General features: G+C 44.3%; 1 protein-coding gene across 7 annotated transcripts in view; it reads right to left on the bottom strand.

Annotated features, from left to right (window-relative positions):
• The window catches only part of TDRD9 (tudor domain containing 9), a 107,559-nt gene that overhangs the window by 32,530 nt on the left and 59,557 nt on the right, over nt 1-15,472 (bottom strand). For all 7 annotated transcript variants that reach the window (XM_077910766.1, XM_077910768.1, XM_077910769.1 and 4 more), the window contains 10 exons: nt 15,060-15,164; nt 10,531-10,628; nt 9,495-9,626; nt 8,260-8,425; nt 8,109-8,172; nt 7,969-8,032; nt 7,643-7,687; nt 6,620-6,673; nt 3,009-3,125; nt 1,670-1,777 (listed from right to left, as the gene is read on the bottom strand). In XM_077910766.1, the coding sequence (XP_077766892.1) occupies nt 1,670-1,777; nt 3,009-3,125; nt 6,620-6,673; nt 7,643-7,687; nt 7,969-8,032; nt 8,109-8,172; nt 8,260-8,425; nt 9,495-9,626; nt 10,531-10,628; nt 15,060-15,164 (953 nt within the window). The remainder of the gene's footprint in view (nt 1-1,669; nt 1,778-3,008; nt 3,126-6,619; nt 6,674-7,642; nt 7,688-7,968; nt 8,033-8,108; nt 8,173-8,259; nt 8,426-9,494; nt 9,627-10,530; nt 10,629-15,059; nt 15,165-15,472) is intronic.

Raw genomic sequence — 15,472 nt, 5'->3', positions numbered from 1 at the left:
AATAATCCAAAGTCTTAACACAGAAATACTTTTTCTGTTATGTTTTATTTTGCCTTAAAATAATCAAGCTGACTAAATCCATCTCTTTAGAAGACTCTTCCTATGTAAGGAATAATGGGAACTAGAGGGGAGCTAGCACTGGTTAGGGCAGGGGGCATTTCCCCCACCACAGCCACAAGTAAAGCACACTGAGCTGCAGAAGAGCTTTTCCAGCCCCGGGAGCTCGCTTTCTCCCTTCTGTTCTGGTGACTCACGTTCCAGGCTCTGGCTCTGGCAGGAAACAAGGGACCCCAGCCCTGGCCCCGGCACCCAGGTCCTGCATGCCTCAGGACCCAGTCCAGCCCCACGAAAGGCGGTAGGGGAGAGTGCCGGGGCTCCAAGGTGTCTCATCAAGTCTCCTAAGGGAAGGTATGGGGCCGCCATAGGACTCAACCACCCCATGAAGTAAGGCTGATGGTAAATCCCAACCTCAAGGGGTCAGCGGGAGGCTCAGAGAAGCATGAACATGAAGTATGTAACAAGGGGCTTCTCAGGTAAGTGGTCAATGCTAGCTATCATCTGGTTTTTATAACACACACACACACACACAAGTTGTGGCCCCGAGACAGCATGGCAAACAGACTGTCTCATGGATGGAAGAAGCAAGCACAGCTCCGCATCTGAGGACAATCCTGTAGGATCCTTCTCCAAGTACACAAGAGACAAGAGAACACCATGAAGGGATTCAAGGAAGCCAATCAAAAGAGCCTGGTCCACCCTGAAAATCCACAGGAGCAGAGTCCCCAGAAGTGAGAAAAAGCTAATGATTGCCTTTTAAATTAAAACCCCTTCCCTAAATATGAAGTGCGTCTCAGCCGCCTGTCTCCAGCCTGAGCATCAGCAACTTCTAGGCTCCTCAAAGGCCTCCACAACACTCTAGTAATCTGTGACCCTTCCTGCCCTGTGTGCCCTATCGCTTCAGTAACTGATGACAACAGGAACAGCTGGCATGATTGAGCGCTTACTGTTTGCCAGCAAGTCTGCCAAGTGCTTTACATCCCTCATCATCAGAGAAACTGATAATGGAACTGAGTAGTCCAATAAAAGTCCAGTTCCTACATGCTGTACTCCAGTTGTGCATCCTGAGTAACCATGTGCTCAGGCGGAAGCAAACAGTCCACACATGCAACCCAATGGTCTGTGCCTATGGCTGATCATCAGACTCACTAAAAACACATGTTCTTTCAATGCTCATTTTAGGCCATTCCTTCTAGCTAAGATTCTGTGGCATGGGGCCCTCAAATACGAATTTAAAAATAAACACTCTCTAGGTGATTCCATTAGACATTCAGGTCTGGATCACAGTTTAAATCCCACTAACATTTTTACTTTGTGTGAAATGAAGTTGTTAACTAAGTATTCTTAAACTTATGGAGAAGTATCTTAAACTCTTCAAAGAGGCACATGATCAGTCAACATTAGCTATAAATTTTTAATTTCTCAAGGCTTTCTTTCAAGGCCAGGTCTGCAAAAAAAGGAAAGAAGACTGCTGAGCAATTAGATGTACTTGAAAAAGTCACACATAATATTCACTGGAGGGGGGTGTGTGAAATATACCAGGTCCTTGTAAAAATGGGAACTGGAAGAACATAATGATCTGTAGTAACTACTACAGAAATGGAGGTCCTACCACGATGGTTGTCTTTGGGTCTTTGCCAGCCAGCTCCCTCACCGCCATCTCCTCATCAGGCTGTCCGAAAGTGAAGTAATTTGGGTAAAAAGCACCTGCCAATACCACCTGGAAGAGAATTGTATTTTCATAAACTAGCAACATTATCATCTGTCTCACCAATACGTTAATCTCTTCCCAAAATTATGTAGCAAACATCTGTAAGGTAAAAGATGAATTTATATAAAAATACTAAACCTTCTACCAATCAAGCAAAAAAGTCACAATTCTGACATTTCACGGTCTCTAACAGAAGCACTCCAGACATGGTCCTCCTTCAAAGGAGCTGGAGCCTATCTCAAAAGATTTAGGAAACAGTGGTGAGCTGAATGAGGGCATGAATGACTGTACACACTTTCCCATCTGCTGCCCAACATACTCACCTCTACTGGCCAGGCACCTCTCTAGACCTCAAGAAGCACATCCAATAAGCATTTCTTTCTTTTTTTTTTAATTTTTATTTATTTATGATAGTCACACAGAGAGAGAGAGAAGCAGAGACACAGGCAGAGGGAGAAGCAGGCTCCATGCACCGGGAGCCCGACGTGGGACTCGATCCCGGGTCTCCAGGATCACGCCCCAGGCCAAAGGCAGGCGCCAAACCGCTGCGCCACCCAGGGATCCCCCAATAAGCGTTTCTAAAAAGCGCTCTGCAAAGAGTCCCTTCAATCAATCAAAATACACCATTTGAAACATACATCCATGGAAGACTCCTCAGCCTCAAAGCAATAGGACATCCAGAAAAACAATGTTTTCCAACATGACTCTGTTCACTGAAATCTACCTACAACCCAATTCTACATGCTGATGTACACAGATGTAGTCCTTCTCTAAACCCCCAAAGTAGAAGCATTAGCCTCTTTCTAGAATATGTTTCCCTCTGCACAATCCCTGAAAGGTCCCACCCAACAAGCTAGCCTGATCATGGCCTCTGAAGTTGGTATTTCAATTGCAAGGGAATAGCTACATGTTGAATAATAGTAAGAATGCTTTTAGTTTCTTAAAAGCAAAAACCCAAGGACCTCTCTTGAAGTAGTAACAACAGTAGTTGGGTGCTACAGAAACATTCCTCTGAAAGTTAGGTGTGGAGCTGGATGACCAACCAACTCCATGATGTGGAAAACCTGAACTATGCAAGACAAGGTCTCTCCTACCCCCAGAGCAGTATGAGTATCATGGGCCTAAAATAAAATCTCTTGAAGCATGATTTGTACCAGAAAGAAGGCATAAGCACTTTCTTAACCACACCACCTAGTAAGAAAAAAGGATAAGAAGAGATGTCCAGGAAACCCCAGCACACCTGCAGGATGAACCGCTGCTTATATATATACTCCTGGTCCATGACAGGCCGCCGAGAATCAACATACATGTTGAACTGGGAGATCCTATTCTTCAGTTCTTCATATAATTCAGCCACCTAAGAAAAACACATTGAAATATGATGTCTCAAAGTACCTATGCTACTCAGAATAGTGAACACACTGGAAAATAAGTGCACAATGGGGAAAGCATTCATACATCTACAGGATCAAACATCACATTTGTTAAGAATCATCTTATTAAAGATGAATAAGAAATGGAAAGGATGTTCAATATAACACTAACAAAATAACAAGACACAGAACCTTACAGATTTCATGATATGCATCTATAAGTGCTGAGTGTGCACAGGTGCCTGTACGTGCATGCACGCACACACACACATGCACTACAAACGTGTACTCACAATGCCCTCTGGGGATCTAAGAGCAAGTAACCAGAACCATATCCTCTGCTTTAAGTCCTTTACACACCTCAAACCTCCCCCTGAATGTGTACTGCTTCTGTGATTAAAAACAACCTGAGAACAGGGGCTCCTGGGTGGCTCAGTTGATTAAGTGTCCAACTCTTGATTTTAGCTCAGGTCATGATCTCAAGGTCATGAGATTGAGCCCATGTCAGGCTCTGCACTGAGTGTGGAGTCTGCTTGAGATTCTTCCTCTCTCTCAGCCCCTCCCTGCCTCAAATAAATAAATAAATAAATAAATAAATAAATAAATTCCTAAAAACAAAAACAAGCTGAGAAGAAACTGAGGGTTGATGGAGGGACATGGATGGTGGACAGGTATGGAGGGCATTTGCTCAGATGAGCACCAGGTGTTGTCTGTAAGTGATCAATCACTAAATTCTATACCTGAAACCAATACTATACTATATGTTAACGATCTAGAATTTGAATAAAAAACAAAAACAGAAACAAGCTGACCAATGGTTCAACATCTGCTCTGATCAAATCACCCAGTTGCAATAAAACCACTTGACACAAAACATCAAACTTCAAAGTGCATACATGAGAATACACAACCCCACATACCTAGAAGTGGTTCATGAATTATTTTACCACAAAATTATCTCAATAAACTAAAGAAGTTTAAAAAAAAAAACATACAAACCACAGGTGTGAATGTTAACTGGAAAAAAACTGAAAAGAACTAGAAAGACAAAAAAACTTAAAAGCCATGACCTGTAAGGTGGAAAAGCCTGGAACATGAGAGGAAGGACCAAGCCCATAAACCACATGTCAGCCTATATACTTCCGTGTTCTGGAAAGTTTTCTTAAGGCTGTGGTCACATAGGACTTCTCTAGTTAAAAATCAGTCTAAGAGTATGCAAGTCACTTTTTCTGACCAAAATACAATAAAATCTGAAATGAACCACAAAACAATATATCAAAAATATTTTTTAAGGATTTCATTTATTATTTATTCATGAGAGACACAGAGAGAGAGGCAGAGACACAGGCAGAGGGAAAAGCAGACTCCATGCAGGGAGCCTGATGTGGGACTCGATCCTGGGACTCCAGGATCATGCCCAGAGCTGAAGGCAGACAATTAACTGCTGACCCACCCAGGCGTCCCCTTTTCTGTCTTAACCTAGAATTGTCATGCTATAGATGTGATATAGTACTTGTACACACATACACACACACACACACACACACACAACACAGCCTATACACTTAGTGATCTAGCAACATGGGGTTGAATTACTGTTATGTTAAATTGAAATGTGGCTGTACACAAAATGAAACACAACTTCTTCTGGAATCAGTGTAATTTTTAAAAGACTATGTACTGTTTAAAATGCTATAACAGTAATTTCAGGGTCCCTCAAAAGTATTTCTAAGTGGAAATTCAAATACCATTCTTAAAAACTCTTCAGTCAAGGAGGAATCTGACACTAAAAAAAGTTAGAGAAAGGAATAATGACAGCCCCTACTTATCAAAAATCAAAGGGATGTGACTAAACTGTGCAAACAATACACAGCTTTAAATACTTTTTAACTTGAAAAACCAGAAGTATTAATGGATTAAATACTCATATCAGAAAGACTAAAATAGTAAATCAAGAGACAAATAACTAAATTAATAGAAAAAAGTAAAAATCAATTAAAATTGATTTTTTAAAGATTTTATTTTTATTTATTTATTCATGAGAGACACACACAGAGAGAGAGAGATTGAGAGAGAGAGAGAGGCAGAGACACAGGCAGAGGGAGAAGCAGGCTCCATGTAGGGAGCCCGACGACATGGGATTCAATCCCGGGACTCCAGGATCACGCCCTGAGCCTAAGGCAGGCGGCTAACTACTGAGCCACACAGAGACCCCTCCTAAAATTGATTTTTAAAATTAAAAAAAAGAAAAGGGGTGGGGATCCCTGCATGGCTCAGTGGTTTAGTGCCTGCCTTTGGCCCAGGGCGTGATCCTGGAGTCCCGGGATTGAATCCCACGTAGGGCTCCCTGCATGGAGCCTGCTTCTCCCTCTGCCTGTGTCTCTGCCTCTATCATAAATAAATAAAAATCTTTTTAAAAAATTAAATTTTAAAAAACCTCTAACTTTACACTTCCCCTAAAAAACCTACACAGTAAGACGGACAAACCAAGCCAAGAGTAAGTCCTCTGAAACTAAACCAGGCTAAGCATGTGCAAACTGAGCAGTGAAGGGTTAACTCACAGCAGGCCTTGAGATATCCACACCCTGCTCATTCCAAAGCCGCCTTTGGTTCCTGGGACAAAGCCTCTCAGCCCTTGGAACATCCTGCCTCAATAGTGTCCTGTTTGCCTGAGGCATTGGGGCTGACTAGTAGTAGTTCCAGGAGCAACAGGATTTATGGTGGAGGCACTGCTGCCGTGTAGTACCCGTGTGACCTCTGGAGAAGACAGCCACTAAGTAACTAGGGTCAGCTATGTGGGCGCCCTAGGCCTACATAACCACCCTCACATAAAATCCTGGACACTGAGGTCCAAGTGAGCCTCTCTGGTTGGTAACACTTCACAGGTGCTAACTCCCATGGCTGCTGGCAGAGCTGGCCATGCCCACAAGCCTGCAGGGGAGACAATGGGTCCTTGCATATTGGTGTCATCTGGACTTCTCCCCATGTGCCTTTCGCCTGTGCTAATCTGAACCTGTACCCTTTGTTATAGTAAACTATAACCATGAGTAGAATAGCTTTTCTGAGATCTGTGAGTCCTTCTATCAAATCACTGGGCCTGAGGATAGCCTGTGAACACAAATATCTAATCAAGAATCAGAGAGGACAAAATACACGATATTCAGAATGAGGAAATGATGTTATCACTCTTGAAATGTAGAGGAAATGATGTTATCACTCTTGAAATTATACTACTAAATAAAACGGATTAAATACATATAATCATATATACAGGTATAGAGATGTACTGCATATTATACTTAAATGTAAATATTCATGAATCACAGAATACAAAAACTGTATCATAAATATGCAACGTGTACACAGACCCACCCCCCAACCCCGAAGTCAGAGCACTCCTGACACACTGCATACCACAGGCACTTCACACACCCTGGACGCACCATCTTTATTCTCATCCACAGAACTCACAACTCACCTCTCTGATCCTCTTGATCTGAACGTAATGTAACCGCCCCCAGTCAAGTTCATCCTTTAAATAAATAATACTCCATGTTAATTCACAAATTAGAGCAAATTTGGCTACCATAATACATCTGCATCACCCGAAAACAGATGTCAAAACGACCAGAGAAAAATCATGGCTGACTCTTGGACTCTTTATTTTTTTTAATTTATTTTTTATTGGTGTTCAATTTACTAACATACAGAATAACCCCCAGTGCCCGTCACCCATTCACTCCCACCCCCCGCCCTCCTCCCCGTCCACTACCCCTAGTTCGTTTCCCAGAGTTAGCAGTCTTTACGTTCTGTCTCCCTTTCTGATATTTCCCACACATTTCTTCTCCCTTCCCTTATATTCCCTTTCACTATTATTTATATTCCCCAAATGAATGAGGACTCTTTAAAAGGAAGCTTTAACCTTAACGCAGATACCTGTTATAGGGATGCCTCTAGGCATGGCAAATTTAAACACACAAACCCATCAACAGTCTTTTGAATCTCATCAGTTTAGAACAAAACCTGACAGGAAAAAAAAAAAAAAATGAAGGCCTACGTGTTGAATTCTTGTAGGCCTATTCTCTAAAGCTTAGCTGACAACACCTAGAGGAAAGGTTTCAGGGTTCTTATTTAGGAACAGACACCTCCAGGTTCCCAGCTGCAAGCACTAAGCTCTGGCCGCCCAGGTGGTTCCTGACCCTCTGGTGGATCACGGGGACTCAGAGGTGGACGGCCAGCCACACAGCGGGGCTCTGCCGCAGGCTGGGAGAGTCACCCTAGTAAAGGACCGCTGCCACCAGAGACAGGCTTTTGCCCCAGGACAGCCCGTTCACTGTTATGGCCGCTGGGCTGCCGCTCTCTGGAGACAGGCTACAGGGGCCTCAGCTCAGGCCCGGCACTCTCCTGTGTCACCTGCAGTGATCAGGCCCAGAGAGAGGCCACAGGGAGTCTCCCCAGATCCCTTACAACCAGCCACAAACAGAAGAAACAGACAACCAACCTTTGGATGGCGCAGTTCTCCACTCTGTCGGCAAGTCTGCCAAGTCTAAAAGTAAATGACCCAGTTTCAAAACATTTCATTAAGCTAATTAAAAGTTTTTAAAGTCTAATTTCAACACATTTTGACCACTGAAAAGTTACAAATTTAATTTTTTCCAATCAACTTCATAAAACTGGCCTCCCACCCCCATTTACTTCTTCCAACATGGTCTGTTCCATGTTGGACATCAACAAGCCTCATGATGCTTTCAGCAGAAACAGGGCTATGGTATGAAAATGTACTAACAACCTGTTAGCTGTTTCCTCATTTGCACAGAGAAAACTTACCTTGAATGCCTCAACAAGTGCAATACAGTCACTCTTACTATTGCCAGAGAAATTCACTTTGTTCCTATTAATAGATAACAAACAGTGTCATTCCATATCATTAAAACAAAGTGACTTTTAAAGATAAGAATGTCATGTACCTGTATCCATCAAGATGCTGCCTAAAAGGCATCGCAAAAAAATTCTTCAAAGAAAGAGCTGCCGCTAACAACACAAAAACAAAGATGAGGCAAGATCATTCAAGTGGCATTCCACAACCCTTCCAGCGGAGTTCTGTACGCTCACACTTACCTATAATAAGACATTCATCTAGACATCCAAATACGTGTCCAAGAACTATGAGTTTACCAAGTTGTTGATTAACAGGAAGCTGGGCTAAAACTCTTCCTAAGAAGGTCAGTTCACCATCATGGGGGTTCTCATCTTCTCTCTGTCCACTCACTGCAAGTGCCCCCACCTTTAGGAAACAAATTAGCCCCGTTAGCAAGTACTGACTTCTCTTTTTCCCTTAAGGTACCGAGTCTAAACAGGAAATAAAGACCAAATTCCAGTGATTAAGATCCTAAAAGACATCTAAGTTGACTTCTGAAAAACTGATGCTACCAAAAATTTTTTTTAATTTGCTTCTAGTAACTTAGAATACATTTTATTACTTTTTTAAAAGGGTGACACTGCAAGGTAACACTCAAAATACTCCCACAAAAGTCTACTTCATTTACAATTTAACAAATATGGCATGCATGATATGAAACCAAAGACCTAACTACCACATCATGGTGGTCACAATTCAACTTATTTACCTATAGGGAGAAACCTCCTTAACTTAACAAAGTGTATTTCAGAGAAACCAATACAGGAATCAACAGCAAAATGCCAGAACATCCCCAAGTTCAGGGCTAGCAGCAGAATATCTATAGCCCCATAAAGAGGTATGCAGAACAAGGCCCAGGGTGCAATCAGCAAGTGTGCAGAGTGTGAGCAGGGTGTAGAGTCGAAGAATCGGAGGAGGCAAAGCTGTTTCCAGCAAGAGAAGGAAACAGCGCCAGTATGGATTGCACACAGAAGTGCAGGAAAAGAGTCAAGGAGCTGATGGGCACCACAGGCAGATGTGGCCAGGTGAAACTGCCCCAGAACCCCCTCCAACACTGCCCTTTACGCTCGTCCCACATGGCCTTCAAAGAAGAAATATGCAAACGCCATTTGGCATTCATTACTTTAACATTTGCAAAAAAGTATATTCAAGAATAACCATTGCATCCCATCCTACACCTCTCTTCTCCCAGTGCACAGCAGGCAGGCAAAGCCCTGGAAAGCTAAGGGCCTCAGCAGGACAACTAACGAATGTAGGTCAATGACAGGTATGGAGTCTGCAGTCAACAATGAGGCATTACACGTTTTCAAGCAAATGCTGATTCTTTTATGATAATCAAAACACTTTAAAGATACCCACACATTATGAAACTTCTAAAATTTACCCAACAAAATCTTAGCTTTTCCCAACACTGATGTACATCAGACACACATACCTCCTTTAGTAAAAGGATGGTTCGTTCAATATCACTCAGACTAGGTGGAGAAAGGGCAGTTGCCAGCAAAGCTCTTGGTTCACCCATGTCCAGCAATTTCACTTTCAATACTGTGCTTCCTAAGGGACAACGCTGAAAAAAGCAAAAATTGAGAAATAATAAAATAAGGAAATAATTAACCTACCCACATGACTAGTACTTCAGACACAGAAGCAGAAGAGAGGAGAGAAAAAGAAAGAGGGAGACAGAGGGTGAGAGGAGGAGGAGGAGAGAGACAAGAGAAGACACGGATAGGGGAGGGAGGGGAGACAGACTGGGGATGGAGAAGATAGGGGGGAGAGAGATGGGGGAGGGAGAAGAGGGGAGAGAGACAGATGGGGGAGGGAAGGGGAGAGAGACAGATGGGAAGGAAGCAGGGAGAGAGACAGTGGGGAGGGAGAAGATGGGAAGAGAGATAGATGGGGAGGGAGAAGATGGGGAGAGAGATAGATGGGGAGGGAGAAGATGGGGAGAGAGATAGATGGGGGAGGGAGAAGATGGGGAGAGAGATAGATGGGGGAGGGAGAAGGGAGAGATAGATGGGGATGGAGGGGGAGAGAGACGGAGGAGGGAGAAGAGGGGGGAGAGAGAGAGACAGGGGAGGGAGGGGGAGAGACACAGATTCGGGATGGAGGGGGAGACAGATGGGGGAGGGACAAGGAAGAAAGACAGGTGGGAGAGGGAGAGGAGGGAGGAGAAAGATAAAACAGAGAAGGGGAGACAAAGAGGAAGCAAGCAGCCAACCCCACATTCATGAGCTGTAAAGGGGCTGAGGAGCCCACGGACACGAGGAACCACTCCTCCCATGAGAAATGTAACATGCATGTGAAGTCCCAGCACAGCACCTGGTGCTCTATAAACAGCAAACCAGCACTGTGATTAAAGACTAGTTTGGGCAGATGATGATTTTTCTGGAATCAAAATTATAAAACACTTAAAATTATATTACTTAGATAATTCAGTAAAACTTGGTCTATAAATGACCAGAGTATATTACCAGCATCTCCGGAATGACATGGTCAGGGATGGAGCTGTCCCAGAAATCCCTGTGGACCAGCCTGTAACAGTACCCTTTAGACACTCGTCCCGCGCGGCCTACACAGGGGAAACATCCAGTGTTTTGCATTAGTCACTTTAACACTAGCAGAAATATATAGTTAAGAATCACCATTAAGTAAGAAGGAAACCTTTGTTATCTGGTACCAGACCAGGTCAGTAAATGCTTTAATACAAGTTAGTGTCAGAAGTCATCCTACACAGACTCGGTATCTGATGTCTACTCGGTGATCTATGGCATTAAATCCAACGCATTTTTTTTAAGATTTTATTTATTCATGAGAGACAGAGAGAAAGAGGCAAAGACACAGGCAGAGGGAGAAGCAGGCTCCATTCAAGGAGCCCGACGCAGGACTCCATCCCGAGACTCCAGGATCACACCCCAGGCCGGAGTCAGGAGCTCAACCACTGAGCCACTCAGGTGTCCCCCAATACATATTTCTTTTTTTTTTTTTTTAAGATTTTTTATTTATTCATGACAGAGCAGGGGAGGGGCAGAGACACAGGCAGAGGGAGAAGCAGACTCCATGCAAAGAGCCCGATGTGGGACTCGATCCCAGGACTCCAGGATCACGCCCCGGGCCAAAGGCTGGTGCTGAACCACTGAGCCACCCAGGGATCCCCCCAATACATATTTCTAAAGAAACCAATGTTGGTCCTGAGATGGCATAGAAATTAAAACATTTTAAACATAAGACATTTTCTACAAATGCAAAGCTCATACTAATAAAAACACCAAAATATAAAGTTGGTGGGAGCGGGTGTGGCTCCCCCACTGACACGGCTGTGACAGGACACACGCGCAGGCCGTCACCATCTGCTTTGGGCTTTTCCACCAAGGCCCCTACAAAGACAACCGTCAGGACAGCTGCTTCACATGAAATGGAGGCCAGGGCCAGGCCTGGCCCTCACAGACCACATAAATGACTCTTCTCTTGTAACTGTATAGCTTGTGAAGCAGAAACTCCTTTTATCCCAAAACATAATAAACTCTCCCACACAGAGAGAATGGGTCAAGGGAGAAGAGTGTCCTTAATAAATACCCAGCTTTACAAAATGAGGCAGCCCAAGGAGGTTCTTTCCTTCCCTCAAACTTGGAGTCAGGAAAGATGGAGGAGGGGGTCTGGACTGGCGCTTCTCACCCCCACCTGTCTCTCCTGGTAGATCCCCTCACCACCAGGAGGTCCAAGGGAGAGTCCAGACTTCCAGCACTGCCACCAACCTACCCCGCACTGTATCTGCACATGACAGGACTGTCTAGGTAGAGAACTCCAAGGTAATGACTAAAAACAAAAGTAAAAACTCCTAGAACCAATTAGTGAATTCAGCGAAGTCACAGGATGTAAGATCGACACACAGAAGTCCATCACATTTCTATACATCAGTAATGAACACGTAAAAACTGAAGTTAGAAATGCAATGCCAGGGGCACCTGGGTGGCTTAGCTGGTTAAGCAACTAACTCTTGATTTTGGCTTAGATACTGATCTCAGGGTTGTGAGATTGAGCCCCATGTCCGGCTCCATTCTGGGCATGAAGTCTGCTTGGGATTCTTGCTCTCCCTCCCCTTCTAACCCTTCCCATGCTCACACTCTCTTTCCCTCTATAAAATAAATCTTTTTAAAAAAATGTGATTCTGGGGTGCCTGGGTGGCTCAGTCGGTTCTACCTTCAAGCTCAGGTTATGATCGGAGGGTCCTGGGATTGAGTCCTGCATTGGGCTCCCTGCCTCTCCTCTGCTCCCTCTGCCCCCTGTTCATGCTTAGCGCTCACTCACTCTTGCGCGCGCGCGCTCTCTCTCTCTCTCTCTCAATAAATAAAATCTTTTCTTTTTTTTTTTTTAAAGGCAATGCCATTTACAATCATGCCAAGTAAAATTAAATACTTAGGATCTGTATGCTGGCAACAACACAATGATGGTTAAAGAAATGGACGAGATAAATGAATGGAGACACACATTGTGTTCAGGGATCGGATGACCCAACATAAACACACCCACACTCCACAAACTGACCAACAGGTTTAACACCATTCCTACCAAAAGCACAAGATGATTTTCTTGGCGACCCAGACAAGTTCATTTTAAAATTGACAGGGAGAGCAAAGCGGAATAACTACAACAGCTGTGAAAATAGAGAAAAAGGCGGGAAGAATCCATATGTTTTAGGTAAAGTCTCACTATAACCAGTGCACTGCTGGTGAAGGGAGAGACACTTCCACCAACAGGATGTCACCAAGCACCCAGACAGAGCCCCACATAAGCGAGCCCCATGGACACTTCACAAGGTGCAGAAGCCACTCAGTGGGGAAAATTCAATGATGCTGGAACAACCAGACATCCACAGGCAAATAATGAACCTCACCCCAAACCTCACACCTTTTACAAAAATTAGTTTAAAGTCACGTTAGTTCAAATGGCCACAAAACATTCAGTGAGAACACTCTGAGAAGAAAACACAGGGGAAACGCCTTTGCAAGCCAGGGCGAGGTGAAGCACTCCTACAGGTGACATGCAAGCACAATCCATGAAAGGAAGAAATGATACATTAGACTTCAGCCAAATTTAAAACTACTCTCTTTGAAAGAGCCTGGAAAGAGGATGAGGAGACACAGCACAGAACAGAATTTGAGTAACACGTGCAAACCACACAGTAACAGCTCACACAGGATTGGTATCACAGGTGCACAGAGAACCCCCAAACTCAACAGTCAACATGCACACAGTCCAATTGTAAATTGGGCAAAGACACGAACATTTCTTTCCAGACATTTCTCTGGAAAGAAACAGATGGCGAATAAGCACAGAAGAGCCGTCACCTCTACCAACACAATCACAACAAGGCACAATACTTCTTCAGAAAGGCCATGGCAAAGAGCAGCGGTGTCATGGCAGGCGGGCAATGACAGCTGGTAGGACCATGAAATGGTGAGGCCACCACGGAAACAGCATGGGGCAGTTTCTTACAAAACACATGCTTACACATGCTCCCTGTGTTCCCTCGGTAATTGCACTCCCAGGCTTTTATCCCAAAGAACTGAGAACTTATGTCCACATAAAACCTGCACATCAATATTCACAGTGGCCCTCTGTGTAACTGCCAAAAACCAGCGATACTGAGATGTCCTTCCAGGGGCGAGTGCACGAGGGGACGCAGCAGCAGCAGGACTGCTGACATGGTGGCAGCCTGGACGGACCTCAAGGAGGTTATGGTGAATGAAGAAAGCTCATTTCAGTAGTTGCCTGCTGCGTGACTCCATACATACGATATCCTCACCATGGGAGGATGCCAAACAGACCAGTGGTTGGCAGAGAGAGAGCAGTGCAGATGTGACTAGAAAGGGGCAGCACCAGGCAGCCCTTCTAGGCAGCGAACAGAGAACAGGTCTTGTGTTCTGACGGCTGTGCCGACATGAGTCCACATGTGCCTCAAACTGCACAGAAACACGCACCAAAGCTCAGGATAAACCTGCGCAATGCAGGCCTGGGGCCTGACTCCGCTTCAGGCAGAGGTCCCTGCTGACAAGCTGGGAGACACTGGGGAGAGCGTTCAATGGACTAGTTTTGCGACTTCTTGTAAGAGAAAGAATTATTACAGAAATTTTAAACATACAAAAAGACAAAAGCTAAAACTTCTATAATCTCAAGACTGGCCCAAAGATAATCATGTAACACTTCTGTGTATTTATTTCTAGTCATTTTTTTCTGAGCATCGGTTGTTTGGGGGGCACTTCTGGGTAGGGAAGTACATAACACAACATCCAGTTTTTCCACGATGCCAAATGAGAAGCTGCTTCTGCCTGTACTTGAGGGCTGCTCAATCATTCAGTCTTGCTCCACCTCTGGGTGAGCAGCATCAGGGGAGGCAGCAGAGGCGCGTGTTAAGGACATGGGCCCAGGTAGAGCAGCACCAGCACTGTGAGCACAGCCCAGACCACCACGCCTTCTCTAGCTCTCAGCCACACCATTAAGTGAGGGTATTAACAGTGTACTATGGCACAGGGTGGGATGAGGATCAAATGAGTTCACATCTGGGGCACCTGGGGGGCTCAGTGGTTAAACGTCTCCCTTAGGCTCAGGTTGTGATCCTGGGGTCCTGGGATTGAGTTCCGCATCGGGCTCCTGTGGGGTGCCTGCTTCTCCCTCTGCCTGTGTCTCTGATGAATAAAATCTTTAAAAAAAAAATTAACTTTGTCTCCGTAAGTATCCTCTACTTTTTGAATTCACTGCAAAAACTGGTAGTGTTAAGATGAGCAGATGCTTGCCTGTTACACACAAAAACTGTCACCTAATTGTATGGATGAGGAGAGAATCAGATTTAAATGAAGAGTCTGATGATATGAATTATTGTTGCTGAAAACTTAAAACTGGTTCCAATAAAGAAAATATCAGCAAAAGAGTAACAAATACAAAAAAAATTTTTAGACACCTGAATGTGCCACCAATTCATTACCATAGAACACAAATGCCTTACCTTTTCTCTGATTACAACTGGTTTTAGAGGCCCAACTCAAACGCAGACTCTGATAATTCGTATCTTCATCACAAACCAGAGTTCTAGTCAAACAAAAATCTATAACTGTCATTTAAAAAAAGGAATGTAAACACCATGCTAACAAGAAGTAACTGTGCAATAATCACAATGCATAGTGACAGAACAGTATGAAACATACAGTCTTTAGCATCAGTGCACACACAGAAGCCTCTGGAAATGCACTGGCCCCTCCTTACTGCTCAGGCTCACGTTATTTCTTCTAAGGACTGGGAGCCTCTGGGCATAAACCACATAAGCCCTAAGACCCAACGTGCCGTGCCACAGAAGAGCCCATGTGGACTGCACCAAGAGCGCATTGTCAGAGGGGCACAAAGACAGCAGCACAGAAGTGG

The sequence above is a fragment of the Canis aureus genome, chromosome 9 (assembly GCF_053574225.1).
Source record: "Canis aureus isolate CA01 chromosome 9, VMU_Caureus_v.1.0, whole genome shotgun sequence".
In the NCBI taxonomy this organism is placed as follows: Eukaryota; Metazoa; Chordata; class Mammalia; order Carnivora; family Canidae; genus Canis; species Canis aureus.
Note: the sequence above shows the minus strand (reverse complement) of the source record. Positions and strands in the feature narration are given on the sequence as shown.